Source organism: Aedes albopictus, chromosome 3 (genome assembly GCF_035046485.1).
Source record: "Aedes albopictus strain Foshan chromosome 3, AalbF5, whole genome shotgun sequence".
In the NCBI taxonomy this organism is placed as follows: Eukaryota; Metazoa; Arthropoda; class Insecta; order Diptera; family Culicidae; genus Aedes; species Aedes albopictus.
This window is the reverse complement of record NC_085138.1, coordinates 260,358,408-260,372,669: the sequence shown is the minus strand read 5'-3', so window position 1 is coordinate 260,372,669 and position 14,262 is coordinate 260,358,408. Positions and strand designations below refer to the sequence as shown.

The 14,262-nt window shown below is 38.4% G+C and overlaps 1 protein-coding gene across 32 annotated transcripts in view; it reads left to right on the top strand.

The window, feature by feature from the left end:
• LOC115253893 (protein muscleblind) overlaps positions 1-14,262 on the top strand; it is a 1,330,915-nt gene that overhangs the window by 1,266,039 nt on the left and 50,614 nt on the right. For 8 of the 32 annotated variants that reach the window (XR_009999367.1, XR_009999368.1, XM_062860468.1 and 5 more), the window contains 4 exons: positions 2,902-3,117; positions 11,672-11,860; positions 13,702-13,743; positions 14,135-14,261. Coding sequence is in view for 23 of the 32 variants with exons in the window: in XM_062860468.1 (XP_062716452.1) it covers positions 2,902-3,117; positions 11,672-11,860; positions 13,702-13,743; positions 14,135-14,261 (574 nt within the window). In the remaining 9 variants the exon portion in view is untranslated. Of the gene's footprint in view, positions 1-2,901; positions 3,118-3,217; positions 5,134-11,671; positions 11,861-13,701; positions 13,744-14,134; position 14,262 lie in introns of those variants that run through there. The other 24 variants (XR_009999372.1, XR_009999373.1, XM_062860484.1 and 21 more) reach the window with 7 other exon arrangements.

Here is a 14,262-nt window from a genome sequence, read left to right as displayed (position 1 = left end):
TTTGACGAGTTGAAATTTCCAGCTTCAGAAAAACAAACTTTCCAACCTTTGTGAAAGTAACTGCCTGGCTTCGGTGAGAAAAGTTTCTCACCCTAATCTATTGTATGTATATAAAAAACTATTAGGAGAATTAATCAGCTTCTGAAATGAACCTTTTCAGATTGTTTTGAAAATTTTCCAGGTTTCATGAGTAATTATGAAACGAAAATGCTATTAGAATTATATTATTACCCTGAAACACATTTCAATCTCATCACTAATCACGATCAAAACTGCAGCAATTTAGATTCAAAATTTTCATAAAAATCAGATCACGATTCAAATTTGTGCTGCAATTTTGATACAAATATTAATCTCCACCATCATTCTTAAATACACAAATTGGTGTCCTGTTAATGCAATGCTCGTTATATTGACTTATGTTACCAATAAGGAGGGAAATTCGGCAAATGTTCACTAGAAGAAGTCAACCACGGATGACATTTCCCAAGTAACATTTTTTAGTCAAACAGACTAGAAGAGGTTCGTACAACCGTCATAAAACTAAAATAAAAGGAAAAGGATTTATGACGGTTCTAACCACCTCTACAAGACTAATAAGCTATCTAAATGTTACTTGGGTTACCAACATTTGCTCGAATTTCTAGCGCCCGTGATGCTTCTTTCTTTAACTAAATAAACCGATTGATTAGCATAGCGAAGACACCAAACTGGAAAATTTATCATATAAGATAGCTAATCGAATTGTGTCGCTAATAAATAATAATTAACCGAATTTTGTTATCGCATAACGAAAAATATTTCCAAGAATAGCTTACAACCTGTAAGCAGATCTGTACAACCAATTTTCTTAGTGCAACCAGCTCAGTGATAGATAACCAGTTGTATTATAGTCAGATTGTTTAAACCCTTTCGTTAGAATAGTTGTAGCACGGAATAGTTTTAGATTAGCTTCTTTATACGCCCATCTAGATTAGGCTTCCAAAATCGAAACCGTCTACCGTTTCTTTCGTAGGATACAAAACCACCCACCCCTTCAGATCTCTCTGTGTCCCCGTGTCTCTCTGACTGTGTCGGTTGAACCCCAGAGACTCAAAACCGAACCACACACGTACGTTCTGTCACGTCCAAATTCGCCACACCACTACTACACACGAACCACACTCTCTGTAATAGTACTTTAGTTATTGTCACCTTCCACCTGCGCCTTTCAAATCGACCCCTCTCTCTCTCTCTATCTTTTTTCATTTCCTTATTTCTCCACTGTACTCGTCTTACTACGCCCTCTTGAACCATTGCCCAAAATTAACCTTCCGAACCAACCTGTCGCCGCGACCTCGCGAGGATTATGACCCCAAAGCTAAAGACGGATAGCATCCCCAAATTAACGCTTCAACGTTTTCGATCTAAAAACGTCCCAGCACCACTACCGCCACCACCACTGAGCGACATAGTTCTCTAGATCTCCCAATAACGGAACGCGCGAAGGTTCTTCAGCACAAAGCGGGTTCACAAGCGAACAACACACGTACATTACTTACTTCGAGCAATGAAGGGCTTCAAAGTATTGTTCAAAACTTCAACACAGAACACACAGCGGGGGTTGCGAAGACTACGTATCAAGAGGAGTGGTTTCTTGGCAGCCGAATTGTCGGGGACTTGCATAACCCTCGATGACTGCGTCAAATGTGCAACGTGCGCCATAAAATAATTCAAGATGACTTCGATTGAAACAACGATAGAACAATTGACGTATACACTCTAGTGCCATCTATGATGAATGATGCATAAGCTAACCTTACCTGATGCGATCGTTTGTCAATCCGAAATGATCTCTCTGCGGGCCTATGTAGCTTAACGGCAGGCGGTTCCTTAATTGAGTTAACAATCAACGTAAAGTTTACCGAACAACATCGCCATCTATTGAACAATGAAGTAAAATAGCTTCAACAAATTGACACAGCTGATTGCGAGGTACGTTGGTGAGTTGCAAAATACATTGTTCTAGAACAAGGCAACAAGTAATCAACGATAAAACAACACAAAACAGATGTTCAGTGTTTGACTTCAGCAGAAGCGCCATTTCGTAAAATGCGACATAATCTTAAAATCCTCGAAACGTCATCCAAAATGCATCAGTGTTGCCAGTTCTCTTGATACAACATCTTCGCTCCCAATATAAATACAAACAACAATATTCTTGACAAAATTCCAAGCACTGCTGCAAACATTTTTTGCGTGCGCTTCCGAATTATCTTATTCGTTAGTACTGTTTTTGCATCTCTTTGCTGACGAACGTTTTTTTCCTTAATTCTTCTTTCTTATGTTTTGTACGTCACATTTCCAAAGCGCAAATTTGCTCTATCTCGATTGGTGCTCTTTACCACGACAAATAAACCAGAAACGTCCTCTCTCGCTCTCTACATATGAATATATTTGCTCGCAAGTTTTCGTTTGTACCGCTAATTATCTGCAAATTTGTTTTACTTTTTTACGACTACCACTAATCACACGTTTTTTATTAATAAAAAAAAATGCCGCTTCCGAGACAGTTTTCGTTTGTTGCCAATTTTGTACCGATTCACTGCAACCGTGATCGATGTGTTTTTTACTGCTGATACTTCTTATACTAAACGATCGAACGCATACTTTTACCTTTTTGCATATTTGTTTGTTTAGTTTTTTGGCAAGCAACTAAAACTTTTACTTAGCATACTTTTTCGCAAATACAAACAAAATCGCTACTAAAAATGCATTTGAAGCCAAACTACCATTTTTGTTTTGTTGTTTTTCTTTAAACAAAGCTACCTAGAGTAAATGAAAACTTTTATAACCTACATAAAAAACAATGAAAACCCCCCAAAGAAAAGACAAACATCAATTAGCAGATAATGTCTTTAGGTATGTCGCGAATTCATGCGCGGTGCCTGCAAGCGAGCGGAGTCCGAGTGCCGTTTTGCACATCCGCAGGACAGCGTTACAACACACGAAGACGGTTCTGTCACGGTGTGCATGGATGCCGTGAAGGGTAGATGCGCTCGTGAACCTTGTCGCTACTTCCATCCTCCTTTGCACCTGCAGGCTCAAATAAAAGCAGCGCAGTCACGCGCAACCGCGGTATGGCTACCTTTAATACAAATCCAAAAAAAGAAAACTTTTTTCTTGTACCGTTTTTCTGTTTTCTTTATCTCTGTTCTTTTTTCTCTCATTCTTTCAGTTTCGCGTCTAATCACTAACAAATGTCTTTCCACCTACTTGTATCTTCCATCTGACATTTATTTTCCATTCTTACACCCTTTGGTTTGCCATTTATGTGAATTTACACCATTCGTTTTGGTTTGACTTTTTTGTTACTGATACTGTTCTTTGAGAAAAAAAACACCTTTTTCAGAAACTGATGGTTTGAATTTTCCGTTTTACTAACACAACCACACCGCACACTCCAAAATGTCACCTTCCTGTAAACTGCAATGTTTCAGTTTGTGTCCTCCGGCACTGAGCACTGATGTTGTGTAGCAGCTGATCCCACCACCATCACTACCCGTCCATCCTCTCTTTCTCTCTAGATCCAATACTCTTGACCAAAACGTAGTAGTATAGACACAACAGGTAGAATAGAAGAACTATATAGTAGATTCCGTCCGAACTTTTGTAGAAACGAGTGAACAGACATTACCTACCTTCGTAGTGTAATGAGACAAATGAGAAAGAAAGCAAGAGCTTTGCCATTCCGAATTCAGAGACATCTACTCGTCAGCATCCTACGCGTGTCTACGTGATTGAGATAAACGAATAGTTGTAGCTTCGACATACAGATGTCGCTAAAAATCACTCACGAGTTCAATACAAATCGCTAGAAGTTTACACTACACTGCAAACTCAACGTGACAACTACAAGATTTCAGATCAGAGCCAACTTACCGCAAGCTTATAAGCCAAGTTGCGCAGCGATAAAGCTTGCCATTTGCGCCAGCAAATTGATTTAACTTTGATGCGTGCTCCTCTGCCATTTCATTTCAACTCCAACTACCGTTGTCTCTTTCTTTCTTTCTCGTTGCTGTTATCCAAGTTCAAATCCCCTTTTGATCATCCCCATGAACCATCATCCTAGCTTGTCTTCTCTTATACTAAAATAGTGTTCGACCGAATCAACCAACCCTCGACTACAGAAATACTTTTTTTGGAATGCATGTCTGTTCTTTGTTACATCCCATCGTCGTCGTCTTCTTCACCATCCATAATAACTTTCGAGTAATAAGTCAAATCGACGTTCATCTTCATATTCATTTCACCAGAAAACTAGTCCCATTCGAAAAGAAGACTCATAACCATAAATACTCGTCATCCTCGTTTAGAAACCTTTCCATCCGAACGCGTCCGGTAGATTAGTCAAATCCAAATGTTAAGAATACGTAGAGTAGATCTCCTATAAGAAAACAATGTTAAGGGTTAATATTTAGTACGCTGTTTTACAATCGTTTGAGAAGTGGCTGCAAATTTGCAAATACTATCAAATTCAGTTGAGTAGATAATCAAAGGGACTACCATAAACATTTTTTTAAAGAAATTTTCTTACAATATAAGAATTTTCAAGTTGTTTCATATCATGTGTCCAGTCAAATAATTTGTCAACCGAATTGCTTCTTACCAAATGAATCCTTTTGGCATTACGAACATCGTTGTCACAGCATCTGTAATTCAATCGTATGCTTTCATGCTCAGCGTTACACGTACCAACCTATCCAGTTTTGCTGGTAATCCATGTTCTGATAATCTACATCCGAAACTTTTCGCTCGCTCGGCGCAAGCACTTTAACTGCAATTCCTTTTAATAACTAACGTCTTGGAATCCCAATTCAACATTGCACCAAAACCTCAAATACACAAATCTCAAGATGTCAACTTTTAATCACAGACAAACAGACGTCTCACTCTAAGTACTCACTGTCCATCGTTCATCTTTTAACGGTTGATTCAAATATTCTATAGTTCGCAAATTGGCCGCTCACGGCGCCCGCATCGTTTTTGCTCCTGTTTGACGTTTGCTCACTACCGCCATATAGCCAGCCAGCGCACAGTGGGAAAATCAACCCAAAAAACGGATCTTTTAACGCCGCTGGTTTCGGTACGTTAAGATGACCATTTCTGACGTAAAAAAGTACGAGAAATCGATTGGTGTTGAATTCATTCACCGCACGGCACGGGAAGTGGTCCATTTTGCCCCTTTTTGGCCTTTTTCAAAATGTACTTTCAAACAACTAACACGACTGTAGATCATTGAAAATAGCTGCAGGTGTAATCAGAGGTTATTAGAAATCATAAACATATATGAAACATCCTTTTAAATGCTTATATTGCCCCATATGCCCCAACAACTGCTGGAAATTGTGAATTTTGCATGATTTTGAATGGATTTTTAATGTTACTGATTTGAATTTCTTTTTTTTTTGTATAAACAAAAAGCGCTAGATCTATTATCATCAAAATCATCTTCAGTAGTTGTCCAATTTTCCCCATTTTGCCCTATTACCATAGAAAAATGAGATTTAAAATGTATTTATAAGAAACAAATACTGTAATAGAACGTTGAAATTAGTTTTAGTTGCAATTGGAAGCTAACAGCTATCATGCGCATACATGAAAGATATTTTTCCTATTTTGCCCTACATGCCCCTAAAACTGCTGGATGATAACATTTTTTCTATTGTTTTGTAATTTCACTGGTTGCAATACATGATGTCCTAGATCATTTATATTAGAGATGAGAAAACTGATTCAAACTTGAGAGTGAATCACCACCGATTCACTCTCAAAAAAGAGTCGACTCTTTTGATCGATTCAGTAACTCATTTCCGAGATTTGAAAAATAATGTTGATTTTCAATGTGAGCCGACTACTTTTCGTACATTCCTGTTTAGTTTTAAAGAAAATCTGGTGTCATGGCTTACGGTATACACAAACGCCTGAGCATAATGTTAGTAAAATGCAGGATATACAGATTTGCCTTCATTCAATCAAAGAATCGAATCCCTCATGCGAGCCGGCCACACAATATAAGAATGAAAACATGATGAATTGGCAAAGATTGCAATGTTCTGCGTCGAATCATCATTAGGAGCGCTGTCAAGCTAACTCTTTTTGGCAACTCGTTGGAATCATAATGAACATAAGTGAATTGTAACTCGTTTGAAAAGAATCATGGTTCACTCACTCGGTTTCGCGAATCGATTCTTTGAGTCGATTCGCGAGTGAGTTACCCATGTCTAATTTATATACATACAAATACGGTTTATCGATGAGGTTTAGAATCATTCACGGGAGGGTACAAATAGCTGTCCATTTTACCCCAATTTGCCCGGATTTGTTGTCGCCTCATGAATGATTTCCCCTATTTGCTTTTGTCCGAATTGATGGGCTCTTGTTACTGAAACCAATGTAATCGAAAGGACAGTTAAAACACTTTGGTCTTTGGTGAGGAATACAGGGTATAATAAGCATTAATCCTAAGCTTAATTTGTAGCAAATATGCACACAACTGATTAAATGAGGCATCTTAAATATACATGATTTGGTGCTTTGAGACGCCCTATTTATTCAGTTTAGCATATTTTACATATTTTACAAAATGCTTATTGTGCCCTTAATTCCCCATCAAAAGCTGAAAATATAGAAAAAGTCATATATATGTCTTTTTGATAACATTGGTTTCAGTACCAATGTTAATAAGGGAAATTAATTTATTCATTACTTGACAAAAAATCAGGGCCAATTGATTTATTCATTACATGACAAAAATCGGGGCAAATTGGGGTGAAATGGACAGCTTTTTATACCATTCCGAGAAAATGTTTGCAGTATTATTCGATAAACCGCATTTGTATTCATCAAAAAAAATCCAGGGCTTCATATTTTGCATCCAGCGACACTACAAAACCATACAAAATATGTTATTGTCCAGCAGTTTAAGGGGTATGTAGGGTAAAATAGGGAACAAATCTTTCATATATGCGCATGATAACTGTTAGCTTCCAATTGCACCTAAAACTAATTTCAACGTTCCATAGCAGTATTTGTTTTTCATAAATACATTTTGAATCTAATTTTTTCAGGAAAATAGGGCGAAATGGGACAAATTGGACAACTCTCAAAAATACTTCTGATGATAAAAGATCTAGCGTATTTTGTTTATGCAAAACAAATCAACTTTAAGTCAGTAACATGAAAATTCCATTCATAATGGGGCACGCTCGGTGTAGTACTAGATTTGTAGTAATGAGCTGAATTTTAGTATGGTGAGAAGGTCAATTCTCCGTTTCTGCAATGAAATTGTGCTAAAAGCGTGGGTATTATGATTCCTTGCCTAATTTGATGCTGTTTGAGCAAAACTTTGGATAACTATGTTGTTTATGTTGCAAGAAATGGAGAAAACAACAACACTGTTGCCCAAAGTTTTGCTCAAACAGGATCAAATTAGGCAAGGAATCATAATACCCACGCTTTTAGCACCATTTCATTGCAGGAATGGAGAATTGACCTTCTCACCATACTAAAATTCAGCTCATTACTACAAATCTAGTACTTCACCGATCTGTCCTATTAGAAGAAAAAAAATGTGAATATCCGACACTTGTTGGGGCATATGGGGCAAAATAAATTTTTAAAAGGATCTTTCATGTATTCTTATGATTCCTATGCACTTCTAAATACACCTGCAGCTATTATCAATGATCTACAGTCGTGTCAGTTGTTTGAAAGTACATTTTGATTATCTTTTTATATGAAAAAAAGGGCAAAATGGGGCAAAATGGATCACTTCCCGTGCCGTGCGGTGAATGAGATTAGCACAAATCGATTTCTCGTATTTTTTTACGTCAGAAATGGTCAACTTCTCGTACCTAAACCAGCGGCGTTAAAAGATCCGTTTTTTGGGTCGATTTTTCCCACTGTGCAGCGGTTTGCGTAACACAGTGTGATTAGCATTGGGCGATTATGTTTTCGTGACGTTGAATATAATCGCAATTTATCTTAAGTGATATGTCTGTTTGTTTGTGTTTCAATGTTAGTGCAATGTAATGTAGTTAGGGGTCTCCAGTTAGCCTAGTGGTTAAGGCTATGGATCGCCAATCCGGAGACGGCGGATTCGGTTCCCGTTCCGGTCGGGAAAATTTTCTCGACTCCCTGGGCATAGTGTATCATTGTGCTTGCCTCACAAGGTACAAAATTCATGCTAAGGCAGGCAAAGAAAGCCCTCCAATTAATAACTGTGGAAGTGCTCAAAGAACACTAAGTTGGAGAGAGGCAGGCCAAGTTCCAGTGAGAACGTAGAGCCATACGGCAGAAGAAGAAGCCATTTTCACTTTATTCTTGCCAGGGTGCAAAATGTTCATAGTCATTGATTGAAAACAGCACGAATTTGAATGATTCTGCACTGAATATTCAAAACAATCAAATTCATTTTCGCTCTCCCTCTTCACACAGTCAGTCAATTCTGGACGAACATTTGAAAAGGGCCTATCTGCTTTTTGTAAACAAACATGTTTCTGTCTCTGTAGGGCCCATCTGCATCCACCCACGCACATCAACACCCTTAACAGATAGCTTGAAGAACACTCTTTCTGATAAGGGTGTTGATGTACGTGGGTGGATGCAGTTGGGCCCTACAGAGACAAAAACATGTTTGTTTACGCAAAGCAGATAGGCCCTTTTCAAATGTTCGTCCAGAATTCGTAGTCATTGAATATGAAGCCGATCGAGAAACATCTCCATAATTACCTACGTTTATGGCTACGATTCCTTCCAAAAACACTCTACAACAATCAAATGGTAAAAGATCTGTGTAAAGCACCGTTAAACATAATCGAAACGTTAATATTTTACCAGCAATTTAACACTTTGAAAAATGTTTACAAATATTCATTGACTTTCATTCACTTGACAAAGAGTATCGAGCAGCTGAATATGAATATGCAGGCAAGTGAATGAAAATTGCCGCACGGTGAACTTCAGCTCGTCTGCTCGAATATTTTGCGCCCTGATTCTTGCACGCTAAAGATCTAGTGCGCTGGGTTAGGTTTTTATGAAACTTGTGTGCTTAAAGTTGAGAGAAGGTGCAAAATTTGGCCATTGTGGTGGCCATATTGGAATATAAACGAGTTTTTCCCAAACTGGAAGTTATCACAAAGCCATCCGTCCAACTAAAATATTCATGGCTGATCTGGGTGTTTTCCGAATTGGCAAAAATTGGCTGCATTGTGCAACAACTGACATTTGTTGCAATTATCGTATTTCGTTCGTTGAGTGAAATGTAGCTATGTTGCAGTTATCAAGCGACTATTGTACTTGATTTAATAAATCTGCAAGTTATAATTTCGTATCGAAGCTTCAGCTCAAACATCTTGTTTGATACGATCGAATTTTCATTAGTGTCAAACAGATGCTGTTTCTTGAGTTTTTTCCTTGTAAAACATTTGACCCTGTTACTACTGGCCTTAGTGCTACGACCCAGTCTATCAAGTTTCAAAGCTTGACGGCCAACAACAAGACATATAGCTCCCATTCTGATACAAGCGACATGAACACCCTCAACGATTCAAAGAATCATTAAAATCAGGAATCACAAGAAATTTCTTGGCCTGTCTTGATGCGTGGAAAATTCAGACAAGGAATCGCTCAAGAAATGAGCAAACATTTCAACAACAATATCTAAGTTATTTCAAGGAAAACTTCTGGCAGAATTAATGTATGCAATCTCCTACATAATGTTCTAACAAAATTCCTATCATGGAAAACTTGAAAAAGTGTTTGGATCAAGAAATCGTTTAGACATTCCTGAGGTGAATCGAAGAAAATGTTTGGAAATAATAATTCCTATTCGCGACTGATGCAACTCGGGGCCTGTCGCGTCTTCGACCACTCCCGGCGACCCCATGCTTACGCAGTGTGCCACAAGCATGTATGTTTGAAGCAATGATTGAATTAGTGTTTCCCAAACTTGCTAAACAGAATTCCGAAGATATAGTATCGACCAGGGATGGGTAATGTCATAAAAATGTCATTTCGTTATTAGCTAATTTCACTGCACTTAGTCGGAAATGTTAATCGTCGACATCATCGATTATCCATAACTAATCAACGTTATGGACTGGTGATGCTTACGAACAGAAATTTACACCGAAAGTTGTGTGAACAGAAACATTTCATGACATTTTATTCATGAAATTTCGCGACATTTTCCACCCCTGGTATCGACATTCACATTTTTCCTCTTACTCGATGTTTGTTAAATTGTGTAAAAAGTTCATGATATGAAAACAACTTGAAACTTTTTGTTTTAATCAAAACAAAACAAACGTCACTGTAATCAAAACAAACTAGTATGTATTCCGTTAGTTTACTTTCAGAATTGGCAGTAGGATGGAAATTCGTAGACCAGAAATGAAAATCAATTGATTCGACTCCCATCAGTTTTAAAATCACAATCCTTGCTGAACTGAAAATCAGTTCCCTTTTCAATAACAAATGCTCGAAAAGTCTAACTGTTGCATCTCACCAGGTAAAGTTGTACTTGGTGCGAGAATAATTGTTTCCTGATTTCGATACCGTTGAAAAGTATCCATTTAAAGAATAATTGAGTACAACAATTAACATTAGGATCAGTTTCTCAAATTACTCCTCTCAGACTATAAAAAATAAAGTAAATATTCAATGGGGATAACTGACCATTGTTACCTTCAGTTGATATTCTACAAAATTTTAAAACTTTTTTGAATTTATTAGCATTGAGTAATATAGAACACAAATTACATTTCAGATGATTCTCCAAGTGTGGTGTATTCCGCCCACTATACATCATTTATCATTATATAAAGCATAATTCCATACGTAATCCTCATTCGATCATTCTATATTAAAGTTAAACATAACTAGAGTAAGTCACTAGAAGTAAGTCCAAGTATTGTTTAAGAATAGAAAATAAGCCAACAGAATGAGCAAACGAATCGCGTCCGTCGTGGAGCCAAATGCGATCAAATTGAACCGTCCACAGAAAGTGTAACGCCTAGATAAATCTGCGAATCATTTTGCCTCCAGAATATACACAACTTCTATCGTATTATGATGAAAACAAAAACCGTGATCATTCCATTCAATGCAAAGCGTATCATTCTAAGATATATATATTGTGCGCTTCGTGGAAGCTTCTTATTAAACTCTTACTTGCAGACAGCGCTTTCTTAATCAGTACTATTCACTCACAACTCAGTTTTGTTTTACTTACGATCCTGCCCCTCACACATTCACCCGTGCCCTCACCAAGGGGACCGAAATTATGATTATTCAAAATTGATTTATCTTCTTCTTTCTGTTTATATTTCTTTCTTTTCCTTTCCATCAAAAATACTTTATTAAATTAAATGCTTGTTATGCTTCTTTTTCTTATTCTCAAACCATCACCACAAATCACATAAAAAAACCCTTCATTTGCCTCCCTAACTACTCCGAACTGTACCCCTATATAAAAAAACAACAACCAATCGAACCTACCCCTCGTCACGCCATCCACCATCCCCTCGTCGAAAAAAACCCGCCCTTTCTCTCTCTCTCTTTCAAATACATCGCTCCACCCGCCCCCCGAAAACAAAAACGAAACCTCCCCGCAAAACCAAACCTCTAGACTGCACCTGTATCCGCTGCGGCTGCTGTTGCCGCTGCTGCCGCTGCCGCCGCCGCTACCATGGGCACCCTGCCGCCGCCACCGCCGCCAGCCGCCGGGGCTGCTGTCAGCTCGACGCCATTGCCACTTGGCCAGTCTCCCCTGGAGGCTGGTAAAAAGCGTGCAGCCGATAGTGACATGATACAAATGGTACTTGCGTTAGTTATACTTTTCCGTTTCATTTTTTTTTTCTTCTTTTGTTTTCTTTGTTTCCTTTTGTTAGAGTTTCCCGCGGCTACCGTTACGGAAGCCCCGCCCTTTCCCTGTCCCTCAATGAGTGATCTCTTCAATGATCCCTCCCCCTTTTTCGTGTTTCGTTCTAACGATCGTTTTTCGTTAACTTTTTCCCCAGACCCGTTCGAAATTGATTGTTGTTTTCCTTGTTTTATTTTTAGTATTAGAATGGACCATTCATGTGAAATCTAGTCAGGATTCTTCATCTAAATGATAATAATATTGAAAACTTCGAATGGTTTCACTCACGTACAAAGAAAATCATGAGCACAAATAACGCCCAAATGCGTCGATCAAGAAACAGAAGTAGCTGAATAATAGTGCCACATGTTAAAGTTTATCCAAGAAGGGTGGTATTCACCAGCAGCAGTTTTATAAATCATGTGTCATTGTGTTTCAAATTACCATTAAAAAGGAATTAGATTTCACGGGAATGGTCCATTTACACGAGTTCCAGTTTTGTAACTCCCCCGACTTACGGTCCCAAATCTAATTTGTGTATAAATTTGCAGTAGCTTCGCATGCTTTTGTTTAAGTTTGCTTTTTTGATCAGAACCAACAAATCAAGCCCGACCCGGCAGCGGGACTTGATTGTTCCAGAAAGCTAATGTGTATGTGTGTCAGGGAATATCAAAGTTGCTAGCATGTATGCTCGTGGGCATACGCACACAGCCTAAAGTGCCTCGCGGTTCTATTGTTTTGCGTCGTGAACCACACAGGGATGATGATCATTTTTCAGTTGCCGCTATCTATCGTTTTGTACATTGTTTTTTGGTTAGTGTTACGTGCAATACTACTTACTGCTAAAGTCAAATTGATACGATGATTGGAACTTTCTTACTACAAACAAAGCGAACGCTAAGCTCATCCATGCTTGAATACGCTTCATGGGGCGAATAGCCTCAACTCTTTCTGATGTGTGTGCGTGTTGTAAACGAACGTGAAGTTTGTGATGATGGTGAGAACGGATTGTTTGAATGTGTGCTTCATCATTTTCCAAACGGTTTTATCATATATAAGAATATAAATGAGATTGTTTTCATCATAATACCCGCGTTTGCGTACAATTTTGAAAACCTGGGCCGCTGAAACACCGCTGAAGCAAACATCCTCGCAACTTTAAATCGGTCGATCAGAAAGCAAACCGAAAACAATGTGAATTGATAGTGCTAGTAAAAAATAACTGATTGTAATCCTTATGCAGATTGTCAGGATTATTGAGAATACAGAAATCATAACTTTAGGATGTATCATTTTTTTCATTCATTTGTTTCTTCCTAATTTGTCTTAATATTATTTTTTGTATAAATACCCTAAACAATTATTCATTTAGCGCCGCTGTCTGTACACCTAACTAATGAGTGTTTTATTTTCTCGCTTTTTCTCTCTCTTCTCTCTTATCGCAACACAAACACGTCCACAAACAACGAAAAAAACTCCTCATACACACATTCCGCCCTCCTACCACTTGTTATCCCAACCAAAATCCTTGTTTGTGTCTATGTTGCGCTCTTATAATGTCGCTGTGTGTGTGCATTAATGCGTGCTGCCAAATGTCTATCACTCGAATCACCATGGGAACCAACCACACACCACAACCAAACAAAATAAAACACGTCTACATCGACCAACACATCGCACATGTCTGTGTGCTGCCTACCTCCTGCTCTTCCTACTACTACTACCACTATCGAACTCGCAAAACCAACCAAAAACTACTCTTACAACTACTACTACTGCACATTCGCACCCACCAGATGGACATGAAAACGATGGGATCTTTTTACTATGAAAACTTTGTAAGTAACCGTGCATATTTTGCATTTTGGTGTCTTGGCTAAAGGCTTCAAATTTTGTGAACTAATAATGAGAGACTTTGAAACCAACCAAAACCAAACCTCTTTATGCAAGACGCTGTAGTTTGAATAGCTACTGTACCTTTCCTATCTATCTATCTATCTCTCTGAACCACTCTTTAGTATCTCTAGAACAATACTCTGTATGACATAGTCTTTTGCTAATTTATGTAAATCTGATTGCCAACCATAATATTCTTGCAACCAAACGCCACCAGTAATGGCACCGCATATTGATTGAGCTAACCTATTCAACTACATAGAATTTCTTCTCTTCTTCTTTCTCACCTGTGTGCTACGAAAACCACGTCATGTGCGCGTTTTGTGTATCTAGGCTTTCCCCGGAATGGTCCCATACAAACGAACCGCCGCTGACAAGTCCGGAATCCCGGTTTACCAACCTGGTGCAACGACCTACCAGCAACTAATGCAGCTTCAGCAGCCATTCGTGCCAGTGTCATG